We start from the raw sequence: 25,290 nt of genomic DNA, 5'->3' as shown, positions 1-25,290 counted from the left end.
TGGACCGAAATAAACGACCCCCGGGGAAACAATCACACTTCCTTCATTCAAGATCGGAGTACAAGGCGGGACGAAGGAAGAGAGTAAACCGGACTAAATTTCCCATGAGGCAAAGTGGAAGCAACCGCATTTGCGTAGGAAGCAGTAAGGTGACCCGGAAGTGAATGAACTTTAGATAAGGAGCCACAGGGAGGAGAAACGCTGCCGATTATTCGTCCGTGCAGCGTGCTCTGCATGCTGCCTTTCAGCTGTCCAGTAAAGGTGCACTTGCACCAAAAAACGCACACTAGACTTGCTTGCCTTGTTTATGTAGCTGCTGTGCCAGGATTTGGTACTGATTGGAACGCTTTTTGTGAGGCAATCCGTTTTGTCTGCTACTGAGATATACCTTGGCACACAGATAATTAAACAAGGCTTCGTAGAGATTCTATGCGCCAAGGATTCAAGTGCAGTACTATTAAAGATAAGCATTTACAATGCAACGGTTTCGCCTTTGGAGAAGTTAGAGCTATTGGCATTGTAAATGACAAAATTTGTATTTATGTGTTGGTTTTGAAAACAGATAAATAAATGGCATTGTCATTTACATTGCCAATAGCTTAATCTCTCGCAAATGTGAGAACTATTGTACCCTACGGACGAGCTCAGCAGACCGCAATTACTACCACACACACACACACACCCAGAGACACACACACACACACACCCAGAGCCAGCCCCACACACCCAGAGCCACACACACACACACACACACACCCAGAGCCCCCCACACACACACACTGGAGCAGTCACATACACACACACACACTGGAGCAGTCACACACACACACACACACACTGGAGCAGTCACACACACACACACACACACACTGGAGCAGTCACATACACACACTGGAGCAGTCACATACACACACACTGGAACAGTCACACACACACACACACACTGGAGCAGTCACACACACACACACACACACTGGAGCAGTCACATACACACACTGGAGCAGTCACACACACACACACTGGAGCAGTCACACACACACACACACACACTGGAGCAGTCACACACACACACACACACTGGAGCAGTCACATACACACACTGGAGCAGTCACATACACACACTGGAGCAGTCACATACACACACACTGGAGCAGTCACATACACACTCTGGAGCAGTCACATACACACACACACACACTCTGGAGCAGTCACATACACACACACCCTGGAACAGTCACACACACACACACACCCAGGAGCAGTCACACACACACACTCTGGAGCAGTCACATGCACGCACACACTGGAGCAGTCACACACGCACACACTCTGGAGCAGTGCGCACATGCGCGGCTCTTAACCATATGTCAGACAGCAGGCGGCAGCTTGTCATGCACCCCCCTACCCTGCACAGCGCGCCCCTCCAGTAACCCACCGAGCTAATGAAGGTCAGTGGAGTGACGCTGACCGCCCCTCGTTACCACATTGTTTGCCCATTACTTGTACAGAGTCTAGTGAGCTGTGCTTACACTGTGTTTGTTAGTACGCCTAGCATCTGGCCACTTGATCTACCATCTCTTGTAATTAATACCACTCATTCTGAGAAGTATAGCACCCCAGTTAAGAAACGCAGGCACTGTCCATGCGTATACCTGCTTGTTAGACGGACCGGGAGGGTCGGCCGAGGATACGGGGAGAGGTCTCCGGGGAGAGCCGTCTCCAGTGAATCGTACAGACAAGTAACTTCCCCCCCACAGACGGACACCACACAATGATAAAGTTCAACGATACTTTATAGACAATTCTTCAAGTACGGTAGAATGGTACAAGGAGGTCTGGACTCAGGGGTCCCCTCTATTCTGGTCTCTGTTTGGGAAAAGGGTAGCGGGACAGTCTTGTTACCAAAAAGATGGAAAATAGCTCTCAATCCTCGAGCTCGGTGGTGTAGATGAACGGGCCGCGGCGGAGCCAGCAGGTCCCGAGATGGATGAAGGAAGACGACGGTCCGCGGCAGAGCCAGCAGGTCCCGATGAAGGTGGTGGTTACAAACGGTCCGCGGCCACGCCAGCAGGTCCCGACGATGATGAAGGATAGGGTGGTTCCCAAAGCCGCGGCAGCGCCAGCAGGCAAGACGAGGGTGCACAAGACAGAGCTACGGCAGCGCCAGTAGTCCGTCAAGGATGAGTTCTTCTTTGCGTCTCTCGACTCCAAGATACAACTGCCCTCCTGTTCTGGAGCTGCCCCAGTTATAGGGCTGGTGTGCTTTGATGTCCGGACCCTCGCACTTGGAGGTCGGGAGGTCCGGGATGAGGGGGTTCAGACACCCAGCAGGGGGGTGGAGCCAGCGCCCGGGGAGGCGATGGGCGAGCGGCACTTGGCGGGGGAGAGCCATCGACACCTCCTGCTCCCATTGACTGACCAAGTAGCCCGCTCACCTCCTGGGTGGATGTTGGTGCCGGAATGTCTGAGGCCTGGCCAGGCCCAGGGTTGAGGTCGATCGGGGGCCAGGCGGCCTCGTGGTGGAGTGTCCAAGATGGCGCCCAGTATGGGCGCGCAGGCCGGTAGTGGGTCGGCCTACGCGGTCAACAGGTTCGAGGGTAGGGGTCCCTGCGGGGACGGTGGACGTGCAATGGTGGTGTGTGGTACTTGCGTGGCTGGTTCGGGCCTGGTTGGGCCGGGGGAGAGCGGCCCTTCATGTGGCCTGTCCAACATGCGTCCCCCCCAGCTGAAGGCGGGGAGAGTTACCCATTCTCTTGGGGACTCTTCTCGTCGAGGCGGAAGAACCGGGACAGGCCATCTGCGTTGGCGTGATCGGGCCCAGGCCGATGCTCAACTGTGAAGTCCATCCCTTGTAGGGAGATGGACCAGCGTAGTAACTTCGGGTTTTCCCCCCGCATCTGCATCAGCCACTGCAGGGGTCGGTGGTCGGTCTGTACTCGAAAGGGTGTGCCAAAGAGGTAGGGCCGGAGCTTCTTGAGGGCCCATACCACCGCGAAGGCCTCCCTCTCTATGGTGCTCCAGCGTTGTTCCCGTGGTAGGAGTCGCCGGCTGATGAAGGCCACCGGCTGGTCATGGCCTTCGGTGTTCACTTGGGACAGGACTGCCCCAATGCCATGGTCGGAGGCATCCGTCTGGACGATGAACTCCCGGCTGTAGTCGGGGGCCTGGAGCACAGGGGCGGAGCACATGGCGGCTTTCAATTGTTCAAATGCAGCTTGACACTCTGGGGTCCAGTTGACTTTCTGGGGCTGATTTTTTGACGTGAGCTCTGTGAGGGGCCTCACGATAGTACCATAGTCTTTCACGAACCTTCGGTAATAGCCCGTGAGGCCCAGGAAGGCTCGTACCTCGGTCTGGGTAGTGGGGGGCTGCCAGGACTGGATGGCGGCAATTTTTAGCTGCAGAGGGGCCACCAGGCCGCTTCCCACCTGGTGCCCGAGGTAGGTTACAGACCCTTGCCCAATTTGACATTTGCTGGCCTTGATCGTGAGGCCAGCTTGCTGAAGGGCGTGCAGTACTGCTCGGAGGTGGTGGAGGTGCTCGGACCACTGGTTGCTGTATACAGCGATGTCGTCTAAGTAGGCGGCGCTGAATCCTTCGAGCCCCGCCAGGACCTGATTGACGAGCCGTTGGAACGTTGCTGGGGCATTCTTCATGCCGAAGGGCATGACTGTGAAATGGTAATGGCCATCGGGCGTGGAAAAGGCAGAACGTTCTTGTGCCCGGGGTGTGAGGCCGATTTGCCAGTAGCCCGCCGTCAGGTCGAAGATACTGAGGTAGCGGGCAGCTCCCATGCGGTCGATTAGTTCATCTGCCCGGGGGATGGGATGTGCGTCTGTCCTGGTGACCGCATTCAAGCCCCGGTAGTCGACGCAGAACCGGAGTTCTGGTGTGGTGCCGGGGGCAGCTGCTTTGGGGACCAGTACTACAGGGCTGGCCCAGGGGCTGTCTGAGGGCTCGATGACCCCGAGCGTGAGCATTTTGGCTACTTCCTCCTGGATGCAGGCCCGTACCCGATCTGGCACGCGGTAGGCCCGGTGGCGGATAGGGGGGCTGTCCCCCGTGTCCACATCGTGCGTACACCAGGAAGTGACACCTGGGGTGAGGGAGAACAGGCTGGCGAATTGTGACAGGAGAACTTGGCACTCCTGGTGTTGCTCTCGGGTGAGGGCCTCTGAGAGTCGGACCCCATCTACGGAACCGTCTTTCTCCCGCGTTCGTAGGAGGTCCGGGAGGGGCTCGGAGTCCTCTTCAGCCCCATTGTCTGTGGCCATCAGGAGGCTGAGTTCTGTCCGTACAAAGTGCGGTTTCAGTCTGTTAGCGTGGAGGACCCGGAGGGGGTTCCGGGAAGATTCCAAGTCGATGAGATAGGTAGCCGGACCCTTGCGCTCGACCACTTTGAAGGGCCCTGTCCACTTGTCTTGTAGGGCGCAGGGTTCGGTGGGGGACATCACCCATACCTGTTGCCCAGGTTCAAATTCGATGGAGGAGGCATTCCGGTCATACCACCTTTTCATGTCCTCCTGACTGGCCTCTAGGTTGGCTTTTGCTAGTTCTCGGAATCGCCGGGTCTGGTTGCGGAGTGTTAGGAGGTAGCGGAAAACATCTGGTGGGTTCTTTAGAGGGGGCATCTCCCAGCCTTCCTTAACTAGGCTGAGCGGCCCGCGCACGGGGTGTCCATATAGCAGTTCAAATGGGCTGAAGCCCAGGGACTTCTGGGGAACCTCTCGATATGCGAAGAGAAGGCACGGCAACAGTACATCCCACTGGCGACGGAGGGGCTCTTCCAACCCCCCGATCATCCCTTTGAGCGTGCGGTTGAACCGCTCAACGAGTCCGTTTCCTTGAGGGTGATAGGGGGTCGTGAACCGGTAGGTAACCCCGCACTGTTGCCAGAGAGATTTCATATATTTCGAAATAAGTTCGTGCCTCTGTCACTGACGACCTCCCGGGGGAAGCCCACCCGGGAGAAGATCCCCATCAGAGCCCGGCCGACTACCGGGGCTGTCACAGTCCGCAGGGGAACAGCCTCCGGGTAGCGGGTGGCGTGGTCCACTAGCACCAGGATGAATCGATGGCCTTGTTTTGTGCGCGGGTCCAGGGGCCCTACGATATCGATTCCGACCCTCTCGAACGGGGTGGTGACCACGGGAAAAGGTTGCAGGGGGGCTTTCAGTTTGCGGCCGCTCTTCCCACTGGCTTGGCACGTGGGGCAAGATCGGCAATGCTGGTGTACATTGTCCCTCATTTTGGGCCAGAAGAAGTGGGTCACCAGGCGGCTATAGGTTTTGTCTTGACCCAAGTGTCCTGCCAGGGGGACATCGTGGGCCAGGTTTAGCAGAAAGTCTCTAAAACGGAGGGGTACCACTAGGACTCGGCTGGCCCCCAGCTCCGCGATTCTTTGCTCACTGTACAGCAGATCATTGTCCCAGTGAGTTCCGGAGGTATCCCCTGCGCTTTGGGCTAGCGCTTGCTGGCGGAGTCCCTCGAGGGAGGGACAGGTCTTTTGTTCTTGGCGAAATTGTTCTTGCGTGGGCCCCCCCTCTTGAGGCCACTGGTCGAGGTTAGCGAGGTCTGGAGGTTGAGCTGGTTCGGGGGGGACGTCACGGTCGGTGGTTTCGGCGGGGGCGACCGGAGGCGGTGGCGCCGGCCATTCGAGTTCCTCTGGGCGGGTGTTGGCACGGGCGGTCATGGACCGGGTGGTGACGCACGCCCAGTCCGGGACGCCCAGCATCCCCAGGTGCTCTTTTCGTTCGACTGCTGCCCATGGAGAGCTTTCCAGGTCATTACCCAGGAGGCAGTCTACGGGGGCATCATCTCGGACCGTCACCTTCAACATGCCGGAGACCCCTCCCCATTCGAAGGGGACGCAGGCCATCCGACACAGACTCTCTGAGTTATCGGCTGAACGTACGGGGCAGAGAATGTTTGGTAAGTATTGTTCGGGGGTCACCAGGTGACAGCGGACGGCTGTTACACTGGCCCCAGTGTCACGAAGGGCTTCAGCCCGGCGTCCATTGATGCCCACCCATTGGCTGTACTTCTGGGTATTAGCGGGTAGGGGGACCCGCGGGACCATGTCTCTCCCCCCTAGGCAGGCGAGAGCCATGGCGGCTGGCTCCCATTCTTGGTGTTCCTGTTCATATTCTTCTTGTTCCTCTGAGATCCGTTCCTCCCCCAGAGCAGCAGCGGCTACTTGGCGGGGTCTTGGGCTCTGGTACTGGGGGCAGTTTGGGTCGTTTGCATAGTGTCCGACTCGTTGACATCGATGGCAGGTAATATTGGCTCGATGTCCCGGTCGCGCTGGGGTGCTGCCCCGGTTGGCCGGGGGGGTGGGGCTGGTAGTGGGGGTGACCGGAGCGTTGCTTCTTCCGCGTCCTTGGCCTCCACCTCCTCGGGGACGGTGCTGACCATTGTTGTTCCGGTTCTGTTCGGAGGACCCATTTCGACTCACTCTGGTGATCTCCCACCGGTCTGCTTCGGCTGCGAGCTGCCGGGGATCCGTTAACTTGCTGTCGAGGAGGTGCTGGCGAAGTTCAATGAAGCAATTGTTCGACAGATGCTCCCATACCATAAGATTGAACAGTTGTTCGTAGGTTGTGACCTTGCTTCCTTTGATCCAGCCCTCGAAGGCTCGGCTAAAGTAATTGACATAGTCCACCCAAGTTGTACCTGGGATGCGGGTGCAGTCTCGGAACCTCTGACGGTACATCTCGGGTGTGAGGCCATAGCGGGTGAGGAGTGCAGCTTTCATATGGTCATAGGAGGTCATCTGCTGGTCCGGGAGTTGCAGCAGGGCGTCGCGGCCCTCATTGAGGAATCTCCCCCACAGACCGGCCCCCCAATCGCTTCTATCGATCCGGTGTGCAGTCATAGCGATTTCATAGGCCTTAAACCATTGCTGGATGTCGTCCTCTCGGAAGTATTCTCGAACGACATCCTTGGGGATGTGTACCTTCTTCTCTGTTGCCCCTGGAGTGTGGGGTTGCTCGGGCACCCCTGTTTCTTTATTCTGTTTGCGTAGGTCGATTTCAGCTAATTTCCGCTCATGTTCATATGCCAGTTTCTTTTCCTCGAGCTCCCTTTGTCTCTGTTTCTCCTCTCTTTCTTCTCGGAGACGCAGGTGCTCTATGTTTCTCCTCTCTTTCTTCTCGGAGACGCAGGTGCTCTAAGTTGATTTTCTGTTCGGCCAACTTTAGTTCAACGTCCATTTTGAGCCGGGCCATTTCCAGCTCGTGTAGTCGGGTTCTTTCTCGTTCCTGGATCTCGTCTGGCGAGAGACCCGTTCTTCGTTCTTCAGGGGCCATGGGGGTTTGTGCTGCGATGTCTTGATCGGGGGTTCCGGCAGCCCCGGTTTCTGCCCAAGATTCCAGGGCCTGCTTAAAGTCATCTTTGGTATTTAGTCCGGTGGTAGCGATACCTAATTCGATACAGAACTGTTTAAGTTCACGATGGCTGTACTCGCCCAATTTCTCCATCTGGAATTTCTCCGTTGATCCGCTGTCTTTAGTTGACATCGTGATTCGCCGTGGGGTGAGCTACTCTCTGTACGGTTTATGCGGTGATTCGGATCCCGTCGCTGGCCACCAATGTTAGACGGACCGGGAGGGTCGGCCGAGGATACGGGGAGAGGTCTCCGGGGAGAGCCGTCTCCAGTGAATCGTACAGACAAGTAACTTCCCCCCCACAGACGGACACCACACAATGATAAAGTTCAACGATACTTTATAGACAATTCTTCAAGTACGGTAGAATGGTACAAGGAGGTCTGGACTCAGGGGTCCCCTCTATTCTGGTCTCTGTTTGGGAAAAGGGTAGCGGGACAGTCTTGTTACCAAAAAGATGGAAAATAGCTCTCAATCCTCGAGCTCGGTGGTGTAGATGAACGGGCCGCGGCGGAGCCAGCAGGTCCCGAGATGGATGAAGGAAGACGACGGTCCGCGGCAGAGCCAGCAGGTCCCGATGAAGGTGGTGGTTACAAACGGTCCGCGGCCACGCCAGCAGGTCCCGACGATGATGAAGGATAGGGTGGTTCCCAAAGCCGCGGCAGCGCCAGCAGGCAAGACGAGGGTGCACAAGACAGAGCTACGGCAGCGCCAGTAGTCCGTCAAGGATGAGTTCTTCTTTGCGTCTCTCGACTCCAAGATACAACTGCCCTCCTGTTCTGGAGCTGCCCCAGTTATAGGGCTGGTGTGCTTTGATGTCCGGACCCTCGCACTTGGAGGTCGGGAGGTCCGGGATGAGGGGGTTCAGACACCCAGCAGGGGGGTGGAGCCAGCGCCCGGGGAGGCGATGGGCGAGCGGCACTTGGCGGGGGAGAGCCATCGACACCTCCTGCTCCCATTGACTGACCAAGTAGCCCGCTCACCTCCTGGGTGGATGTTGGTGCCGGAATGTCTGAGGCCTGGCCAGGCCCAGGGTTGAGGTCGATCGGGGGCCAGGCGGCCTCGTGGTGGAGTGTCCAAGATGGCGCCCAGTATGGGCGCGCAGGCCGGTAGTGGGTCGGCCTACGCGGTCAACAGGTTCGAGGGTAGGGGTCCCTGCGGGGACGGTGGACGTGCAATGGTGGTGTGTGGTACTTGCGTGGCTGGTTCGGGCCTGGTTGGGCCGGGGGAGAGCGGCCCTTCATGTGGCCTGTCCAACACTGCTTAAAAATGCTGCGCTGTCAACCATAGTACATCAGGTCTGATAAGAAACATAAGTGTGGTCCACAAGTAATACCTATCGAGAAATTCTACCACTGTCAATTTCTAGTCACTAAATCCCACAAGCAAATGCGATAACTCTCTGGTACGAGCATTGCAGCCGGTCACCTCAATAGAAATCCAGTCGACAAGTGCCTGCACTGAACATTGTGTGGTCACGAAGGATGATGCCTCGAGCACATGAAACCTAGAAAGTTACCTATAACCATTGAGAGTTAGCCCCGCCCCGTGTCCCGTACTTGCATCAATCCCCACACTGTAACACCCCTTGGGGAAGGGGAAAAGAACAGGGGATGATGTGTGAGCCACAGTAATCTACATATTTCCAGCAGAGTCGAGTAAACCGGACTCGCGCATGAACCTAGGCGCACTTACACTCGCAGAAATGAGTAGTAGGCCCCCGAACGAAAGAGCCACCGTCCTGTACGGTTGTTTATCCCGTACTTTGGCAGTAACGGAGAACAGCACGAAACAGCCCCCACCCCCCCATATAATTCCCCCCTTCGCTCGCGGCCCCTCCCTCACCTGCCTCTTGTGGGTGCGGAGATCTCGCAGGGTCCTCTGCGGTGTGGAAAAGGCAGGCTGGGCTGGAGTGTCGGCAAGCGGAGAGGGGCGGCATCACGGACACAATGAGAGGGAGGCGCGGGGCTCGGAGGCTGCTGTGACGTGCCGCTGGCGGTAGAGAAGCGACCGCCGAGCTGCCATCTTTCATAATGGTGGCCGCGGCGCATCTATTGCAGGCAGATCGGCGGGCCGGCCGACGACGAAGGTGCGGTCTCCCAAAGCTCACAGCGGAGCCGGGAGGAGTGTTTTGCTTGCATGCCGCATTAAAGCCACGACGTCACGATTTCGTAAGCAAAACATTTTCAATGCTTCAGTTTTTCTTCCTAAGCAAGCTAATGTAGCAATTCAATTCTTCAAATTTTGTTTCTAGTTCATATCCTTAGAGGTTCTAAAGGTCTGAGTGTGATTAATGTAAGAGGAGGCAACAAGCTAAATCTCGGGCCTTGACGGAAGACGGAGACGACAGCCACGAGCCAAGCACGACATAACACGGAGACCACAGGCAACCAAATGACAAAAACATGGCTTGAAAAAGAAAAAAAAGAAAAACACCGCCCACCGCCGCATGACGTAGGGAAAGGGGTGGGATGAGTAAACATCGCGGGAACGCCCACGAATCTGCTACGGCAATGACGGAGAGATCTGTCTTCCAATGGCTAGCCTCCATTTATGGAGCTAGCCAATGGAAGACAAAGGCGGGAGAAAGCTCCATACTTGTTTACAAAAGTTTTCGCCTGCGCGATACTGCTTGCGCAGTAAACGCCAGGCGAAACCTAAAAAAGCCATGACATTTATTTTGCGGAATCATTATTTGTTAACATTTCATACCAGAGGAGTTGGGTTACCTTGATTTCACATGAAGAAAATGGGATATGCATACATGGAGGTATTTTGGTGATTGTTTTATATGAACAGGGGGTTCAAGAGGCGGCCTTCTGCTCTTCCCCTGTGATGCGGACCCTTATTTCTCTTATGGTGGGTACATGGACGTGTAATGTATATCTGGTATTAACAAGTAGTGTGGGGGCAAAGAAACTGAAGCAACATAAAGTGGAGCACCGATACCCTCTCTCTATTTACCCTTATTACTCTTTTCAGAACCTATCTCCATGTGATGAATTGTTGCATTGATGTTTTACTCTTCCGCCACCTAGGATGGAGAATTATTATTATTGTTTACAAGGGTAATTAAGTATTACGTTAGTGGGGATATTGCAGAGAACCACTACTTGTCAGTAGTGTTTGCTTTCCAGATCGCCCTCCCTGCTGATCCCTACCCTTTCCTTCCACCGCTTGATCATCTCAAATACCTGTACTAATATAGTATTCAGGATTGGTACTATTTAGAGGTGGACCCCTTTTGGCATCAAACGGTTCCTGAGGAATCATCAAGCTGACAAGACCGGAGTGGCATAGAGTGTCAGAGTCGAGTACTAGCGTGGCGTAGAGTGGAGTAAAGTGGCATGGGGTGTCATAGAGGGAGTTGGACAAAGCATTGTAGAGTTGCATAGAGTAGAGTACAGCGTCAAAGTGGAGTGCTGTAGAATGGCATCGAGCGAAGTGGCACAAAGTTCAGTGGTACAGAGTAGATTGGCATGGAGTGCAGTGGCGTAGAGTGGTAAAGAGTGAAAAAGTATACATTAGATTGTTTCAGAGTGGAGTGAAGAGGTGCAGGATAGAGTGCCGAGTAATAAAGTAGAGTAGCGTGGAGTGCAGTGGCATTGAGTGGAGTGCAGTGGGGTAGATTAGAGTGACTTGGAGTGCATTAGAGATGAGTTGTGCAGAGTGCAGTTGCATAGAGTGCAGTGAGCAGCGGTTGCAGAGTGGAGTGCTGTATAGAGCAGTGGCATACAATTGATGCGGAGTGGAATTGAGTGGCTTAGAGTGCAGTGACAGAGCGCAATGGTGTAGAGTGGAGTAATGTGCAGTGGCTTAGAGTTCAGTGGCAGACGATACAGTCTTTCAGAGTAGAGTGTCTCAGAGTGCAGTGTGCAATAGTGTATACTGCAGTGGCATAGAGTTCTGCAGAGTAGAGAGTGCATTGGCATACAGCGGAGTGATGCACAGAGTAGAGCAGAGTGCCGTGAAGTGACGTAGAGAGCAATGGTGTAGAGTGGCGTAAAGTGTTACAGAGTATAGTGACGAAGAGTGCAGTGATGCAGAGTAGTTGGAGTACAGTGCAGTGGTGTAAAGTGAATTGGTTTTTAGTAAAGTGGGGCAGATTACGTTGGATAGAGTGCAGTGGTTTAGAGTAGAATGACGTAGAGTGAAATGGTGTAAAGTGGAGTGGCAAAGACTGCACGGGGACAGTGTGGAGTAGCCTAGACTGGAGTGGCGTACAGTGCAGTGACGAAGAGTAAAGTGTATTGGCACAGAGTGGAATAGTGCAGAGTTAGGCACGGAGGTGTGGAGTGCAATGGTGTAGAGCGCAGTAGAGTATTGCAGAGTAGCATATAGTGCATATAGTGCAGTGGTGTGTAGAATGTATTGGTTTTGAGTAAAGTTTTGTAGGGTGCACTGGCTTAGAAAGGAGTGGCAGAGTGGAACAGTGCAGAATGGAATCCAGTAGCTTAGAGTGCAGTGGCATACAGTAGATTGTTTCAGAGAACAGTGAGGCGGCATAGAGTAGAGCGCCGTAGAGTAGTATCGTAGAATGCAGTGATGCAGAGTTGATTAAAGTGGCTTAGAGTGGATTGGCGTAGAGTGCAGTGATGTACAGTGGAGCGGCACAGAGTCAAGTGGAGTGATGCAGAGTAGAGCGGCATAGAGAAGAGTATAGTACAGAGTAGACTTCAGTGGCATAGAGAACAGTTGAATAGGAGTAGAGTGGCACATAGTAGACTTCAGTGGCAGAGAACAGTTGAATAGGAGTAGAGTGGCACATAGTTCAGTGGCAGAGAGTGCAGTGTGTAATAGTAGAGTGGCGTAAAGTGCATTAGCGTAGAGTGCAGTGGTGCAAAGTACAAGGGTGTAGAGTGCAGTGGCAGAGTGTTGCAGAGTAGATTATAGTGACGTAGAATGCAGTGGCGTAGGTTGCATTGTTTTTTAGTTAAATGGTGTAGAGTGCAGTGGCATAAAGTGCAGAGGGTAGAGTAGAGTGCAGTGGCATAGAGTGGTACAGAGTTGAGTGGCGCGGAGTGAAGTAGCGTTGATTGCAGTGCCATAGAGTGGAGTGGGGCAGAGTAGATGGTTTCAGAGTAGAGTGAAGTGGCGTATAGTAGAATGGTGCGTGGTAGAGTGGAGTGGTGCAGGGTTAGAGTGCAGTGGCATGCAGTGGTGCAGGGTAGATTAGAGTGGTGTGGTACAGAGTGCATGGGCATAGAGTTCAGGGTTGCAGAATAAAATGATATAGAGTGGAGTCGTGTAGAGTGCAGTGGCTTAGAGTGCATTAGGTTTGACTAAAGTGATGTAGAGTGCAGAGTTGAGTGGGGCAGAGTGCATTGGTGTAGAGTAGGAGGGCGTAGACTGAAGTAGCATGGAGTAGAATAGTGCTGAGTGGAGTGTCGTACAATGGAGTGGTATAGTGCGAGTGGTGCAGAGTGGAGTAAAGTGTAGTATGCATGGTGAGGTAGCGCACTGCCATTACAAACACCACATCTTCAGTTGAAATGACCGTTACATTTGCATAGAAATACAGTTTTACATACAAAAGTATACAGCGCACATACCATACTGTGTGGAATGTTATCACCTAGTGTATGGATTTGTTTTGATGATTTTAAAATATTTCTTTCCACCAAACTTCAGAAGTACCTCCAGTAACCAGCAAGATTGTCAGATAAATCCTCTCTCCATGAAGTCAGAGAAAGAAAAGTAAACACCATAGCTCCCTTCGAAAACGGAGCCTGACATTTGACCTCTGTCTTTGAATGTACAACTAATGGGCCAAGATAAGAATAAGATTTAAAGGCCTGTTTACAGAAAGAGAACACTAGGAAGGATGTTCGTCCTGACAAGATACAACAGGAGACGCTTCCTACTATACTGCCAGGCTTACTGAGGCCGGTCACGGCAAACAGCCATTTTTCTGGGCCCACGTTAAATTGGGAGGACCCAGGACCGATCATGACTTGATCTCCTGCTTGTGTGTTCTTTACCCACATTAAGGGTTTCTGACAAACGTAATTCAACAGTATTTTGGATGGTTTAAACACTGCATGTGGTGAACACTGCATGTGGTGAAGAAGGTCTAACTTAACTGACCTATATCCCTTTCGCTTAAATATACGTGATTTTATCTTCCATGTTCTGAGAAAATAAACGAGAAGGACTCTACCACACCAGCCACTTTGTATAACTTATTGCCTTAGTTATCATTTCCTATTGCATATCAACCATGTATGCCCTGAAGAAGTCCATGTGTATGGACGAAACATGTGAGCTGTTTTATCAAGATAGTTGTTTTAACCATATCTAAATAAAAGAAGAACTTCTGAAGAATTCACACTTGAACACAGATGGAATATTTTTCCTTGTATTGTGGTGCACCTTTGCTTTTGTTTCAATCACTAGGAAGGATACTGTAAATAAGGTTTGGGCAAGGGACGGAACAAACTCAAGCTGGGCAGTCTAAAACAAATAAAAAGCAAGAAATTATGAGTTACAAACCAAAAAGCTAATGGCAAGCAACGGGCAGAAGGCATTTCAAGAGAGACTTTCTCAAAGTCCAAGATGTCATCGGCAAACTAGACAACTGTGCTGTCTAGTAGGCTTCGACATAAAAGGCAAATCTACAAGTACAGTCAATGTGGTGCCAGAGGACTCATTAATCCATATACAACAGATGTTTCACTCAAGGGTGGCACCATTAGATGTGGCGAAACACAAGCAGGTTTGAGCATGTATCCCAGTCACAGAGAACAGTTCAGTTAAGCCAGTAATTGATGTCTGAGGATATCCACACAGGATGACTGTTACTATATAGTTTATACATTAAAGTAATACTATGTAACCTAAATCAGAGTTCAAAATTAATATCACTGATGCAGCTTTGCATCATCTCTGGAGATTAATACCCACTAATCCACATTTGTTCTCCTACTCTTTGGTTGTTTGTAGGGGAGAAAGAGGTAGAAATTCAGACCAATTCCAACTCACCCTTCTTTTCTTCAATACTGTCTGTCGCATCATAACTCTGGAGCCCATCAAAAAAGTACATTTTATTCCTGTGGAGCCTTCTCAGACATACACTTGCCTATCTGAAATTCTCTTACCCTTAACATCTCAAGTGCTTATTTAACACCTATTTCTTCACATCCCACCCCTTCGCCCCAACAATATATGTTCCTGTTTATTTGTAGAATCCTTCAGTTTTGAAACCTTATCAAGTCATGGCCCTGCTCCCAAAACTTGCTCTCCTCATCTATGAGAACCCTTCACATCTCTGAAGCCCACTACATATTTTGCCAACTAGTCCTAAATAACTCTTTCCCTATGTTATTTACATCTCTGGGTTCACTCCACATCAGACGGGCCTCAATATTTCCCCCTTTCAGAAGGAACCATTTAATACCTGTGCCTTCATATCTCTGCTCCCCAAATATCCATTGATCTAGGTCTTTGGGCACCTGCATCCAACAAATGCCCTTCGATGGGTTTTGTGCACAAAGCTGGGGCGCCTCCATACCTCGTTCTCACTCCTAATACTCAACCCATATAAATGAGGATCAATACCTTTGATGCAATACATCTTTGCTGCATTCCCCTTCCCACTTTTCCAGGTGCATCATATATCGCCCTCCTTATCTGAGGCCCTTAATAATGGTCTTTCCATAGATCGGAGGGCCCTTTAATAAATATACATTGCTGCCATTTCAGGAAAGCTCTGTGAGCAACTCATCAATTAACAGCCCCCCCCCCCCATCATAGTCAATAAGTCACAGTCAACACTTGCCATTACCTAATCTCAGCTACGCAACCCAAATGCCTGCTCCCCCAATACATGCCTCTTCATATTTCAGACATCCGTCCATGCACCTCTGTACATATACCCTCCCAATACTCCGTAATATCTGTCTACCCACATACACGTCACTCCTCGTAAGCATAAAGAGATCTCATTGCACTTTTCGGGCCCCATACTCATAATAACATACTAAATTCCATTATGCACAAATCTGTAAAACATTATGCACTAACAATTTCTCATAAAACCCATTTTAAACATTCCTAACACCACTATTTAGAATTCTCACCTGCTGCACAATAATCTTGATTACTTTTATATATCAATGTATATTTCCCTGCAATAGCTTTATTAAGACGTTGCCCACATTTAAACCTCTAGCCCATTTAAAGCTCTAAAACGAATACAAGTTCCTTACTTCTTTGCCATCAATTCACAGTAATTGCATGGTCACCTCAACGGTCACTACCTTATCTGCCTTTCTCATTTATGGACCAATTTTAACTACTCTTAAATGTCAACACTCTTAATTGCGTCTCCCCTTCTTTTCCACGGGACAGGTAATACCTGAATTACCCCAGTACATAATTACGTAATAGTATCCCTCGCCCTGATAGACGCTTCCTCCAACACTAAAGTCCTGTCCTGCCATCTCTCATTTAACTGGCCTCAGAACTGGTCAACCTAATCTCCTGTACCCTTTATTACCTATCTCCATTAACTCTTGGTCCCCCACCTGTTTGTGCCCTAATGTCCAGTGAGATGAATCACTTGTTTATCTCATAGTTGGCGACCCTCATTATGTGCCCACCCTGACCCAACTCAGTTTGGGTCCCTCGTAACCTGCATCCCTCTATTCACCTCCTTTCTTCAGTCTCATAACCTGCAACGCGTCTCTCCAGGCCCTCATGTCGCACTGTCCACTACATTCTCTAAACTCTACTTCCCCCACTTACAAAGAGACAGCAGACATTTATTATCTACGTTAGTTCTCATTTTAGCGTGTTCTCATGCTCTGCCTGCCACCAAATAAATACATGTGGCCACACCAGGCACCATCCTCCAACCCCGTGTATCTTAGCCTCGTCGAAGCTGCTTGACGTCATAACATATGTGGCCCCTATGATTACCTGCCCGGGCCCCTTCGGCTCCCCGAAGCTGGAAAGGTACCGTGGCCCTTAGGGGCTGCGCCCGGAGGCCAGTACCCGAGCAGACGCTGCTCCCTCCTCGCGAGGCCATGAACAGTGGGGCCACACAATACCCAGCAGCTACGCACAAAGACAGCTTCGCCAGCCCTCGTACAACAACAAAAGCCCCTGGCACCGATTTAATACCCGCACGCTAAGGCGTGGCCTTAAAGCGCCGCGCCCCTTACTCAAATACTGCCACACCCCTTTCTTGTGATAGAGGCGTTCACCTCTCTGTGACTAGTAACGCCATGCTGGGACTTTCAGCACATTGTGATAGAGACTAAAGAAGGACAGGCTCGTCAGAGACTTTCCCTAAAAACATCCTCAATTTTTCTGGAAAAAACCGAACACCTTTGTAAAACTCAGATAGCTCATAGGGAGCAGCGTAAAATTACTTCATAAACATGTACTTGTTAAATATTTTATAATAACAGAATTCTGGATTGTATTAATTATATCAATCATTTAAAAATCTTTATCTAAATTAGAAATGTTTGAGATTTCATCTGTTAAAATGTCATATTTTGTAAAAGTAAGTTATTTTCTTCCAAAAATGTAAATCTGAAGTCATGGAGAAACCGACTTCTCATGAAGGAAAACATATTTAAAGATGGCGGTCATATTCATCTAATGTGTCTCTATTGTTTCCATACTTTAAGTGTACCATGATCACAAACCAAAGCTCTATGAAAGTTAGTGGGCGTCCTGGTTCCTGGCTTGGCTTTTTATTTCTCTAATTTAAACGCCAAACGGGCTAATCGGCCACTAACGCCCTCAATTTGACACATTTATAAACAAATATTCTGTAGAATACAGTGGCTTAACCTAAAGAGTCCCAAAAGTTTACTGATAAGAATAACTGCACACATTAAAATAAAAACATCCCATGCCCCCAAGAATGTCACAAATGTGTTTGGTTTGGGAGTTTTCATGTTTTTAAATGCGCCCGGTCCAATAGCCAATAGGTCTTGGCAATCTAACAGCTATTGGCCTTGTCAATATCTTTTTGCCATGTTGAATGGCAGCATTGTTGCTGTTCTGTGTTATGATGTGTGCTTGGTGCGCGTGTATGTGTCTCGTGGGTCTTGTGTGCGTGAAGGTGTCTTGTGTGTGTATCTCGTGAGTGTTGCTATATTCTCTTTGACATGTGCTGATTCTAAAAGAATGTTAGGCTGACGACACTCAACAGTCGGCAGTTGCACTGGACTGTCGAGGTGGTCGGATGCCAGGTTGTGCTCTTGGCTGTTCCTTGAAGACATATCACAACATTTTTGTCGACGATTGCTCACCGTGTATCCTGTGTCTTCATCTGTTTTTTTTGGCTTCTTGCACAACCTGTCGATCGTTGACTCCTCTGTTCCTGTATTTGTGCATCTCCTTTGTTTGCTGTGTCCTGCGGTGATTTAGGCCCAGATCTCTGTACTGGGGTGAATGTATAACATTGTTCTGCATTCTGTCCATCAACTGTTGTTTTGCATTTGTCACCCGAGTGGGATGGGTATGCTCAGACGTGAGTCCCATGCTCTCCACACCACTGGAGTCAAGCTATCCTGGCTGAAGAAGGCTGATAGCCAGAAACCGGTCCTAGGATGCTTGATTCCGGTCCAGGAAAGACATGGCTTGGCAGTTCGGGCTGGACTGTTCCCATGAGGCACAGGGTCAAGGCTGATTTGCATATGGCCATGTCTGAACTGGGGTGGTGTGGAGTGCAAAAAAACGATGGATTTAGGCCCAGATGTCTGTACTGGGGTGAATATATGACATTGTTCTGCATTCTGTCCATCAACTGTTGTTTTGCATTTGTCACCCCGAGTGGGATGGGTATGCTCAGACGTGAGTCCCATGCGCTCCACACCACTGGAGTCAAGCTATCCTGGCTGAAGAAGGCTGATAGCCAGAAACCGGTCCTAGGATGCTTGATTCCGGTCCAGGAAAGACATGGCTTGGCAGTTCGGGCTGGACTGTTCCCATAAGGCACAGGGTCAAGGCTGATTTGCATATGGCCATGTCTGAACTGGGGTGTGTGGAGTGCAAAAAAACGATGGATTTAGACCCAGATCTCTGTACTGGGGTGAATGTATGACATTGTTCTGCATTCTGTCCATCAACTGTTGTTTTGCATTTGTCACCCCGAGTGGGATGGGTATGCTCAGACGTGAGTCCCATGCTCTCCACACCACTGGAGTCATGCTATCCTGGCTGAAGAAGGCTGATAGCCAGAAACCGGTCCTAGGATGCTTGATTCGGGTCCAGGAAAGACGTGGCTTGGCAGTTCGGGCTGGACTGTTCCCATGAGGCACAGGGTCAAGGCTGATTTGCATATGGCCATGTCTGAACTGGGGTGGTGTGGAGTGCAAAAAAACAACGGATTTAGGCCCAGATCTCTGTACTGGGGTGAATGTATGACATTGTTCTGCATTCTGTCCATCAACTGTTGTTTTGCATTTGTCACCCCGAGTGGGATGGGTATGCTCAGACGTGAGTCCTATGCTCTCCACACCACTGGAGTCAAGCTATCCTGGCTGAAGAAGGCTGATAGCCAGAAACCGGTCCTAGGATGCTTGATTCGGGTCCAGGAAAGACATGGCTTGGCAGTTGGGGCTGGGCTGTTCCTATGAGGCACAGGGTCAAGGCTGATTTGCATATGGCCATGTCTTAACTGGGGTGGTGTGGAGTGCAAAAAAACGATGAATTTAGGCCCAGATCTCTGTACGGGGGTGAATGTATGACATTGTTCTGCATTCTGTCCATCAACTGTTGTTTTGCATTTGTCACCCCGAGTGGGATGGGTATGCTCAGACGTGAGTCGTATGCTCTCCACACCACTGGAGTCAAGCAATCCTGGCTGAAGAAGGCTGATAGCCAGAAACCGGTCCTAGGATGCTTGATTCGGGTCCAGGAAAGACATGGCTTGGCAGTTGGGGCTGGACTGTTCCTATGGGGCACAGGGTCAAGGCTGATTTGCATATGGCCATGTCTGAACTGGGGTGTGTGGAGTGCAAAAAAACGATGGATTTAGACCCAGATCTCTGTACTGGGGTGAATGTATGACATTGTTCTGCATTCTGTCCATCAACTGTTGTTTTGCATTTTTCACCCCGAGTGGGATCGGTATGCTCAGACGTGAGTCCCATGCTCTCCACACCACTGGAGTCAAGCTATCCTGGCTGAAGAAGGCTGATAGCCAGAAACCGGTCCTAGGATGCTTGATTCGGGTCCAGGAAAGACATGGCTTGGCAGTTCGGGCTGGACTGTTCCCATAAGGCACAGAGTCAAGGCTGATTTGCATATGGCCATGTCTGAACTGGGGTGGTGTGGAGTGCAAAAAAACGATGGATTTAGGCCCAGATCTCTGTACTGGGGTGAATGTATGACATTGTTCTGCATTCTGTCCATCAACTGTTGTTTTGCATTTGTCACCCCGAGTGGGATGGGTATGCTCAGACGTGAGTCCCATGCTCTCCTCACCACTGGAGTCAAGCTATCCTGGCTGAAGAAGGCTGATAGCCAGAAACCGGTCCTAGGATGCTTGATTCCCATCCAGGAAAGACAATGCTTGGCAGTTCGGGCTGGACTGTTCCCATGAAGCACAGGGTCAAGGCTGATTTGCATATGGCCATGTCTGATCTGGGGTGGTGTGGAGTGCAAAAAAACGATGGATTTAGGCCCAGATCTCTGTACTGGGGTGAATGTATGACATTGTTCTGCATTCTGTCCATCAACTGTTGTTTTGCTGCAGTGATTCCCGGCGTGTTTCTGCCGTTTTACAGGCTCCAGGTACTGTTGTTTGGGCAATTTTCATCTTATTTCGGATTCCTGCTGATGTTGAGTCGCGAGCCTCTTTCCTAACGGCTGAGCGCTCGTAATCACTTGCAGTACGTCCAGCTGGAACGCACGTCCCATCTTCTGTGAAACGCATTGCACGCACATACGTGACGCGTCATTGACGTGCAGCCATCTTGGATTGCCCTCAGTATTATTTCCTGGATATCTCCAGATTGCCGGTTTGGGTTTACTTTCACCGCAGGTACTGTTGTTTGTTGAAGAGTTAATTTGGATGATTTCTCTTCATTTCCCTTTGTTTATCTGGTGATTTATCTGCAATTTTCACCGGTTATGAGACTGTTTGACTTTTCACGCTGATTTTCACATCTCGTGTGGAGCAACTCACATTCTTCATGGTGATTTGCACACCTGAATTTTCAGTGCAAGTTATTTTCGGTGATTTGCACACCTACTTATTACTTTACAAAGTATCTCACTGTCATTCATTTACCTTTGCTTTGTACCACTACAGTATATTTATGCAGAGCTGTTTTATTTTGTGTTTACTCTCTAATTTATTGTTTTTGGAGCATTTTAGATTTGTTTTCTTCTTTTGTAGTACTAAATATGAACACCAATGTTGTTACACCTCCCATGTTTTTACCTCTTCCTTGTACTCCAACTATTGATTGGGAAGATTGGGTGGGAATGATGTACAATTACATTGTTGCTCTTGATGGGAAAAACTTTCATCCTGAAAGGAAAAAAGCGTTATTAATCAGCACTTTGGGAAGTGAGGGTCCGCGTATCTTTAAATATTTACCAGTGGCTTAGGGTGCTAATGGACAACCTATGGACGATGTTTATAAAGAAGCTCTTAAAAGGCTCGAAACAAGGTTTGCTAAAGAAGTCAATTTAGTTATGGCAAGGTACAGATTTTATACGCAACCTCAAGCTGAAAATGAAAATATTGATGACTTTGTATCTAGGTTCTGTGAGTTGTCCATTAAGTGTCGTTTTGATAATATGACTGACAAATTAATTCGTGATCAACTTATTGTTCAATTTCGTCATAGGAAGATTCAAGAGAGACTACGGGCTGCAAAGGATACATCTCTAAAAGATGCTATAGACATGGCCAAGGTTATAGAGGAATCTCAAAAATGTATAAAGGAACTTGTACATAGAGATAAGGGTTCTGCTCAAATTGGAAATGTCGAGTCATTTGTCAATGAGGAGAGTGTGGATGTCAGTGTAGTTTCAAAACGGCTTAACAAAAACCACAATCCGTCAAAATCTAAAGGGAAAGAGTGTTTGCGTTGTGGTAGTCAATTTCATATGGGTGATTTCAAAAAATGTTATGCTCTTGAACAAATATGCAGAAAATGTGGTCGTAAAGGACATTACTCTAGGATGTGCAAACAAAATGATAGCTTGGACAAAAATAAGCCTAAAGTGAATGTTTTACAATCTTCAGATCAGTCTCTGAGCACAAATAGAGTGCTGGTGGTACATGAAATTATTGATTTTGTTGCTGAAGTTAATGCTGACGTTCGCAGAGTAACGAGACCTTCTGTAGAATTTACAGTGTGTGGGCAGAAAGTATTTCTCATGGTTGATTCTGGGTCTCTATTTACTATTATTCCTGAGTCTTTGTTTGTTTCCTTGTGGAAAGGGGTAATGTTGTCTGAAAAAGACATTAGTCCAGTTGGATATCAAGGTCAAACAATTGATATTTTGGGCTATATGTTTGGAACTATTTCGTATGAAAGTAGGAGCGTTGAAGGAAAGGTGTATATTGCAAAAGAGGGTCCACCGATTTTGGGGTGGATGCACCAATTTGATTTAAACATCATTATCAATCCCAGGTCACCAAATTGTGTCATGTTGGTTGATGAGGACGTGCAAATTGGGGATCTCTTGAATGATGCGCGTGGTGTGTTCGAAGACAAATTGGGTTGTGTAAAAAATTATGTACACACAATTATTTTTTTTAAAAATGCCACGCCAATCCAACACAAACTTAGGAGAGTACCGTTATCTCTAAGACAAAGTCTCAAGGAATTACTTCATGATTTGCTTAAAAGCAAAGTTATCTAACCTGTTGAAGCGTCGTCTTGGATTTCTCCAGTAGTTTTGACACTCAAACCTGATGGTTGTCTTAGATTTTGCATTGATCTCAGGTTACTCAATTGTGACATTGTTGTTGACACTTTCCCCCTTCCCAACATAAATGAACTCTTGCAGTCAGTGGGGTGTGGTAGGTACTTTTCTAAGATAGATCTTAGAAGCGCATACCATCAAATTAGGTTACACCCAAATTCTAAATCACTTACTGCGTTCATCACAACAGAAGGGACATTTCAATTTACGCGCATGCCGTTCGGCCTAGCCTCGGCTGCGAACGTTTTCCAACGTATGATGTCAAACATGTTTGACAAGACGACATCCTAGTGTCGGGCAAGACTGTTCATGAACATAATCTGATTTTACGTCAGGTATTGAAAAGAGAACACTGGGCTGACTGTTAATAAAGACAAATGTGTGTTTTTATCGGAAGAGATTGAGTATTTAGGTTATACCATTTCCAGCGGTGGGATTTCTCCTAAAAAATGTGTTGTATGCCATTGAAAATGCTCCTCCTCCTAAAGACAAGGATCAGCTCAGGTCCTTTTTAGGCTTAGTTGAATATTACTCGAAATTTTTTAGATACTTTGCGGATCTTTCTGAGCCTTGCTGCGTAGAGGAAATAGGTTTGTGTGGGAACAGGCACAGATTGAATGAGATTTGTAATGCTGGAATTCTCTCTCCTTCCGATCCTACAAGTAAGTCTTATCTTACTGTAGATGCCAGTCTTACTGGGATTGGTGTAGTATTTTCACAGTTGCAAGGGGGCATTGAAAAGACTATTGCTTTTGCGTCAAGGACTTTGACTCAAGCTGAGAGGAACTATTCTGTTATTGAGCGTGACGCTCTTGCTGCAGCTTGGGGTGTGGATCATTTTATAGTGTATTTATGGGGACTGTATTTATGGGGACTGAAGTTTATCTTACGAACAGATCACAAGCCTTTGATGACAATTCTATCTGCTGGTGGTGGAGGGAAGGGTTCTGTACACTTAGCTAGATTTGCAGCCAGGTTGCAAGAGTATCTGTATGATATTGAATTTATTCAGGGTTGGCACAATATTCAGGCGGACTGCTTATCTCACATGTCAGTGGATTGATAGTGTGTTGATGAGAATCTTGCTAATAACTTGCACATGGAAGAAGCGGTTGCTTCGGTGTCTGATGTTTGTGAAAGTTCTCTTAGTGCTTTTTCCAAGGATCAATGGATGGATCAAATGCAATTAGATTCCACATTCCAAGAAGTGTTGTTGTTGATGAAAAGAGGGGCTGCTCGTGAAAGCTTGGTGTCTATTTCGGTTAGACCTTTTTGGAAAGTGTTAGATGAATTGTCTCTTTCTGGCTCTAGTGTTATTATGAGAGGAGATCGTTTTGTGCCACCTTGTGGGTTAAGAGTGCTCATTTTTAATTTAGCACATGAGTGCCACTTAGGTCAGGGTATGACCATCAGAAGAATCAAACAAGAGTTTTGGTGGCCAGGAATGGATGAGCAGATCAAAGGGTTAGTTCAAGCTTGCAATTCTTGCAAGGAGAGTGAGAAAAGATTAAAAATTGGTATTCAAAGTAGCATGGGTCAAATTTCCGATCCAGGCAAACCTTGGTGTAACATTTGTTTAGATTTTATAGGTCCTTTGTCTGGCTTGTCATATGATATGCGATATGCTGCTGTTGTTGTTGATATTCCTTCTAGGTGGCTTATTGTTGAATTCTTGAAGGACATTACCACTGTTTCGACCATTAATGTACTTGAAGACATTTTTCTGCATGAAGGTGTTCCACAAATGATTTTGACTGACAATGGTACTTAGTTAACTTCTAATGAGATGAGGTGTTTTTTTGAGAAATGGGATGTGAAACATTTGTGTACCTCGTTATACAATCCCATGGGGAATGGTATTGTGGAAAGGTTGAATAGATTGGTTAAAGGTACCATCCAACTTGCTGTATCTAATGGTTTATCTCCCAAAGGTGTTGTTGAGGATATGGTTTGGTCCTATAGATCCACGGTTCATTTTGTCACTCTTAAATCTCCTTTTCAGCTTATGTGTGGACGCCTTCCTGGTTCAAGATTAGTACCGTCCTGGCTTAAGGATTGGGTGCATTCCGGTGGTGAAAGTGTTCCAGTAGTTGTTGGAGTTAAGATCGAAGTGGGTGATTGGGTCAAAATAAAATCTGGCAGAGTCAAGGCTGGTTTGAACAAGTTCAAGGGGCCATTTTGTGTTATCAGCGTAGATAAGTTCTGTGTTGTTCTTGAGGGTGGTGATAGGTGGAATTTAAGGAGAGTTGCATTGTATCAGAAGGGAGGTGTTTGTGCCAAACGGAGTAATGATGATGATGAATGTTCTGGGACTATGTTCATTCCTGATGAATCTTCTAACTTATCTCCCAGTGACATTTCACAACAGTCCAGTGAAGTTGTTTTTCAGTTGCCCTCAGTCAGTGTTGAGGAAAATGGGAATCAGCATAGAGTACGCAGGCCGCCTACATATCTTAAGGATAATGTTACATTTTAATTTATTTTGGTTTTATTAAGTCAGTTTAAGTTGTTTTGTTCTCTAGGGAAGAGGATGTGTTATGATGTGTGCTTGGTGCGCCTGTATGTGTCTCGTGGGTCTTGTGTGCGTGAAGGCACCTCGTGTGTGTATCTCGTAAGTGTTGCTATATTCTCTTTGACATGTGTTGATTCTAAAAGAATGTTAGGCTGACGACACTCGACAGTCGGCAGTTGCACTGGACTGTCGAGGTGGTTGGATGCCAGGTTGTGCACTTCGAATAAACTTAATTTATACTACATCCTGCTTGGCTGTTCCTTGAAGACATATCACAACATTCAGCATGGCTGAAAGTCATGGGAAAAAGTGCTATGATGCAGCCAGCACTGACCGCCTCATAGAGCTACTCTTTAATTTGAAAGTACGTGTCCCTCAGAGACAGCGCATGTGTTGTCTAGCCAAGACCTACAAGACTAGGGCAGTGGTCACATGATAAGGGCTTTGGTACTCTGCATGTATGAGAAAACCCATTCATGCAGTGTC

At 48.7% G+C, this 25,290-nt stretch overlaps 1 protein-coding gene and 1 long non-coding RNA gene across 4 annotated transcripts in view; one reads left to right on the top strand and one right to left on the bottom strand.

The window, feature by feature from the left end:
- The window catches only part of LOC144755891 (uncharacterized), a 226,891-nt gene extending 213,275 nt beyond the window's left edge, over positions 1-13,616 (top strand). For both annotated transcript variants that reach the window (XR_013594990.1, XR_013594989.1), the window contains exon 4: positions 13,017-13,616. This is a non-coding gene — a long non-coding RNA (uncharacterized LOC144755891). The remainder of the gene's footprint in view (positions 1-13,016) is intronic.
- FAM117A (family with sequence similarity 117 member A) overlaps positions 1-16,530 on the bottom strand; it is a 105,732-nt gene extending 89,202 nt beyond the window's left edge. The window contains exon 1 of one of the 2 annotated variants that reach the window (XM_078645260.1): positions 16,305-16,530. In XM_078645260.1, the coding sequence (XP_078501386.1) occupies positions 16,305-16,413 (109 nt within the window). In that variant the 5' untranslated portion in view covers positions 16,414-16,530. Of the gene's footprint in view, positions 1-14,366; positions 14,443-16,304 lie in introns of those variants that run through there. The other variant, XM_078645261.1, reaches the window with a different exon arrangement.
- Between the last annotated feature and the right edge of the window lie 8,760 nt (positions 16,531-25,290).

This window comes from Lissotriton helveticus, chromosome 5_1 (genome assembly GCF_964261635.1).
Source record: "Lissotriton helveticus chromosome 5_1, aLisHel1.1, whole genome shotgun sequence".
Taxonomy (NCBI): Eukaryota; Metazoa; Chordata; class Amphibia; order Caudata; family Salamandridae; genus Lissotriton; species Lissotriton helveticus.
Note: the sequence above shows the minus strand (reverse complement) of the source record. Positions and strands in the feature narration are given on the sequence as shown.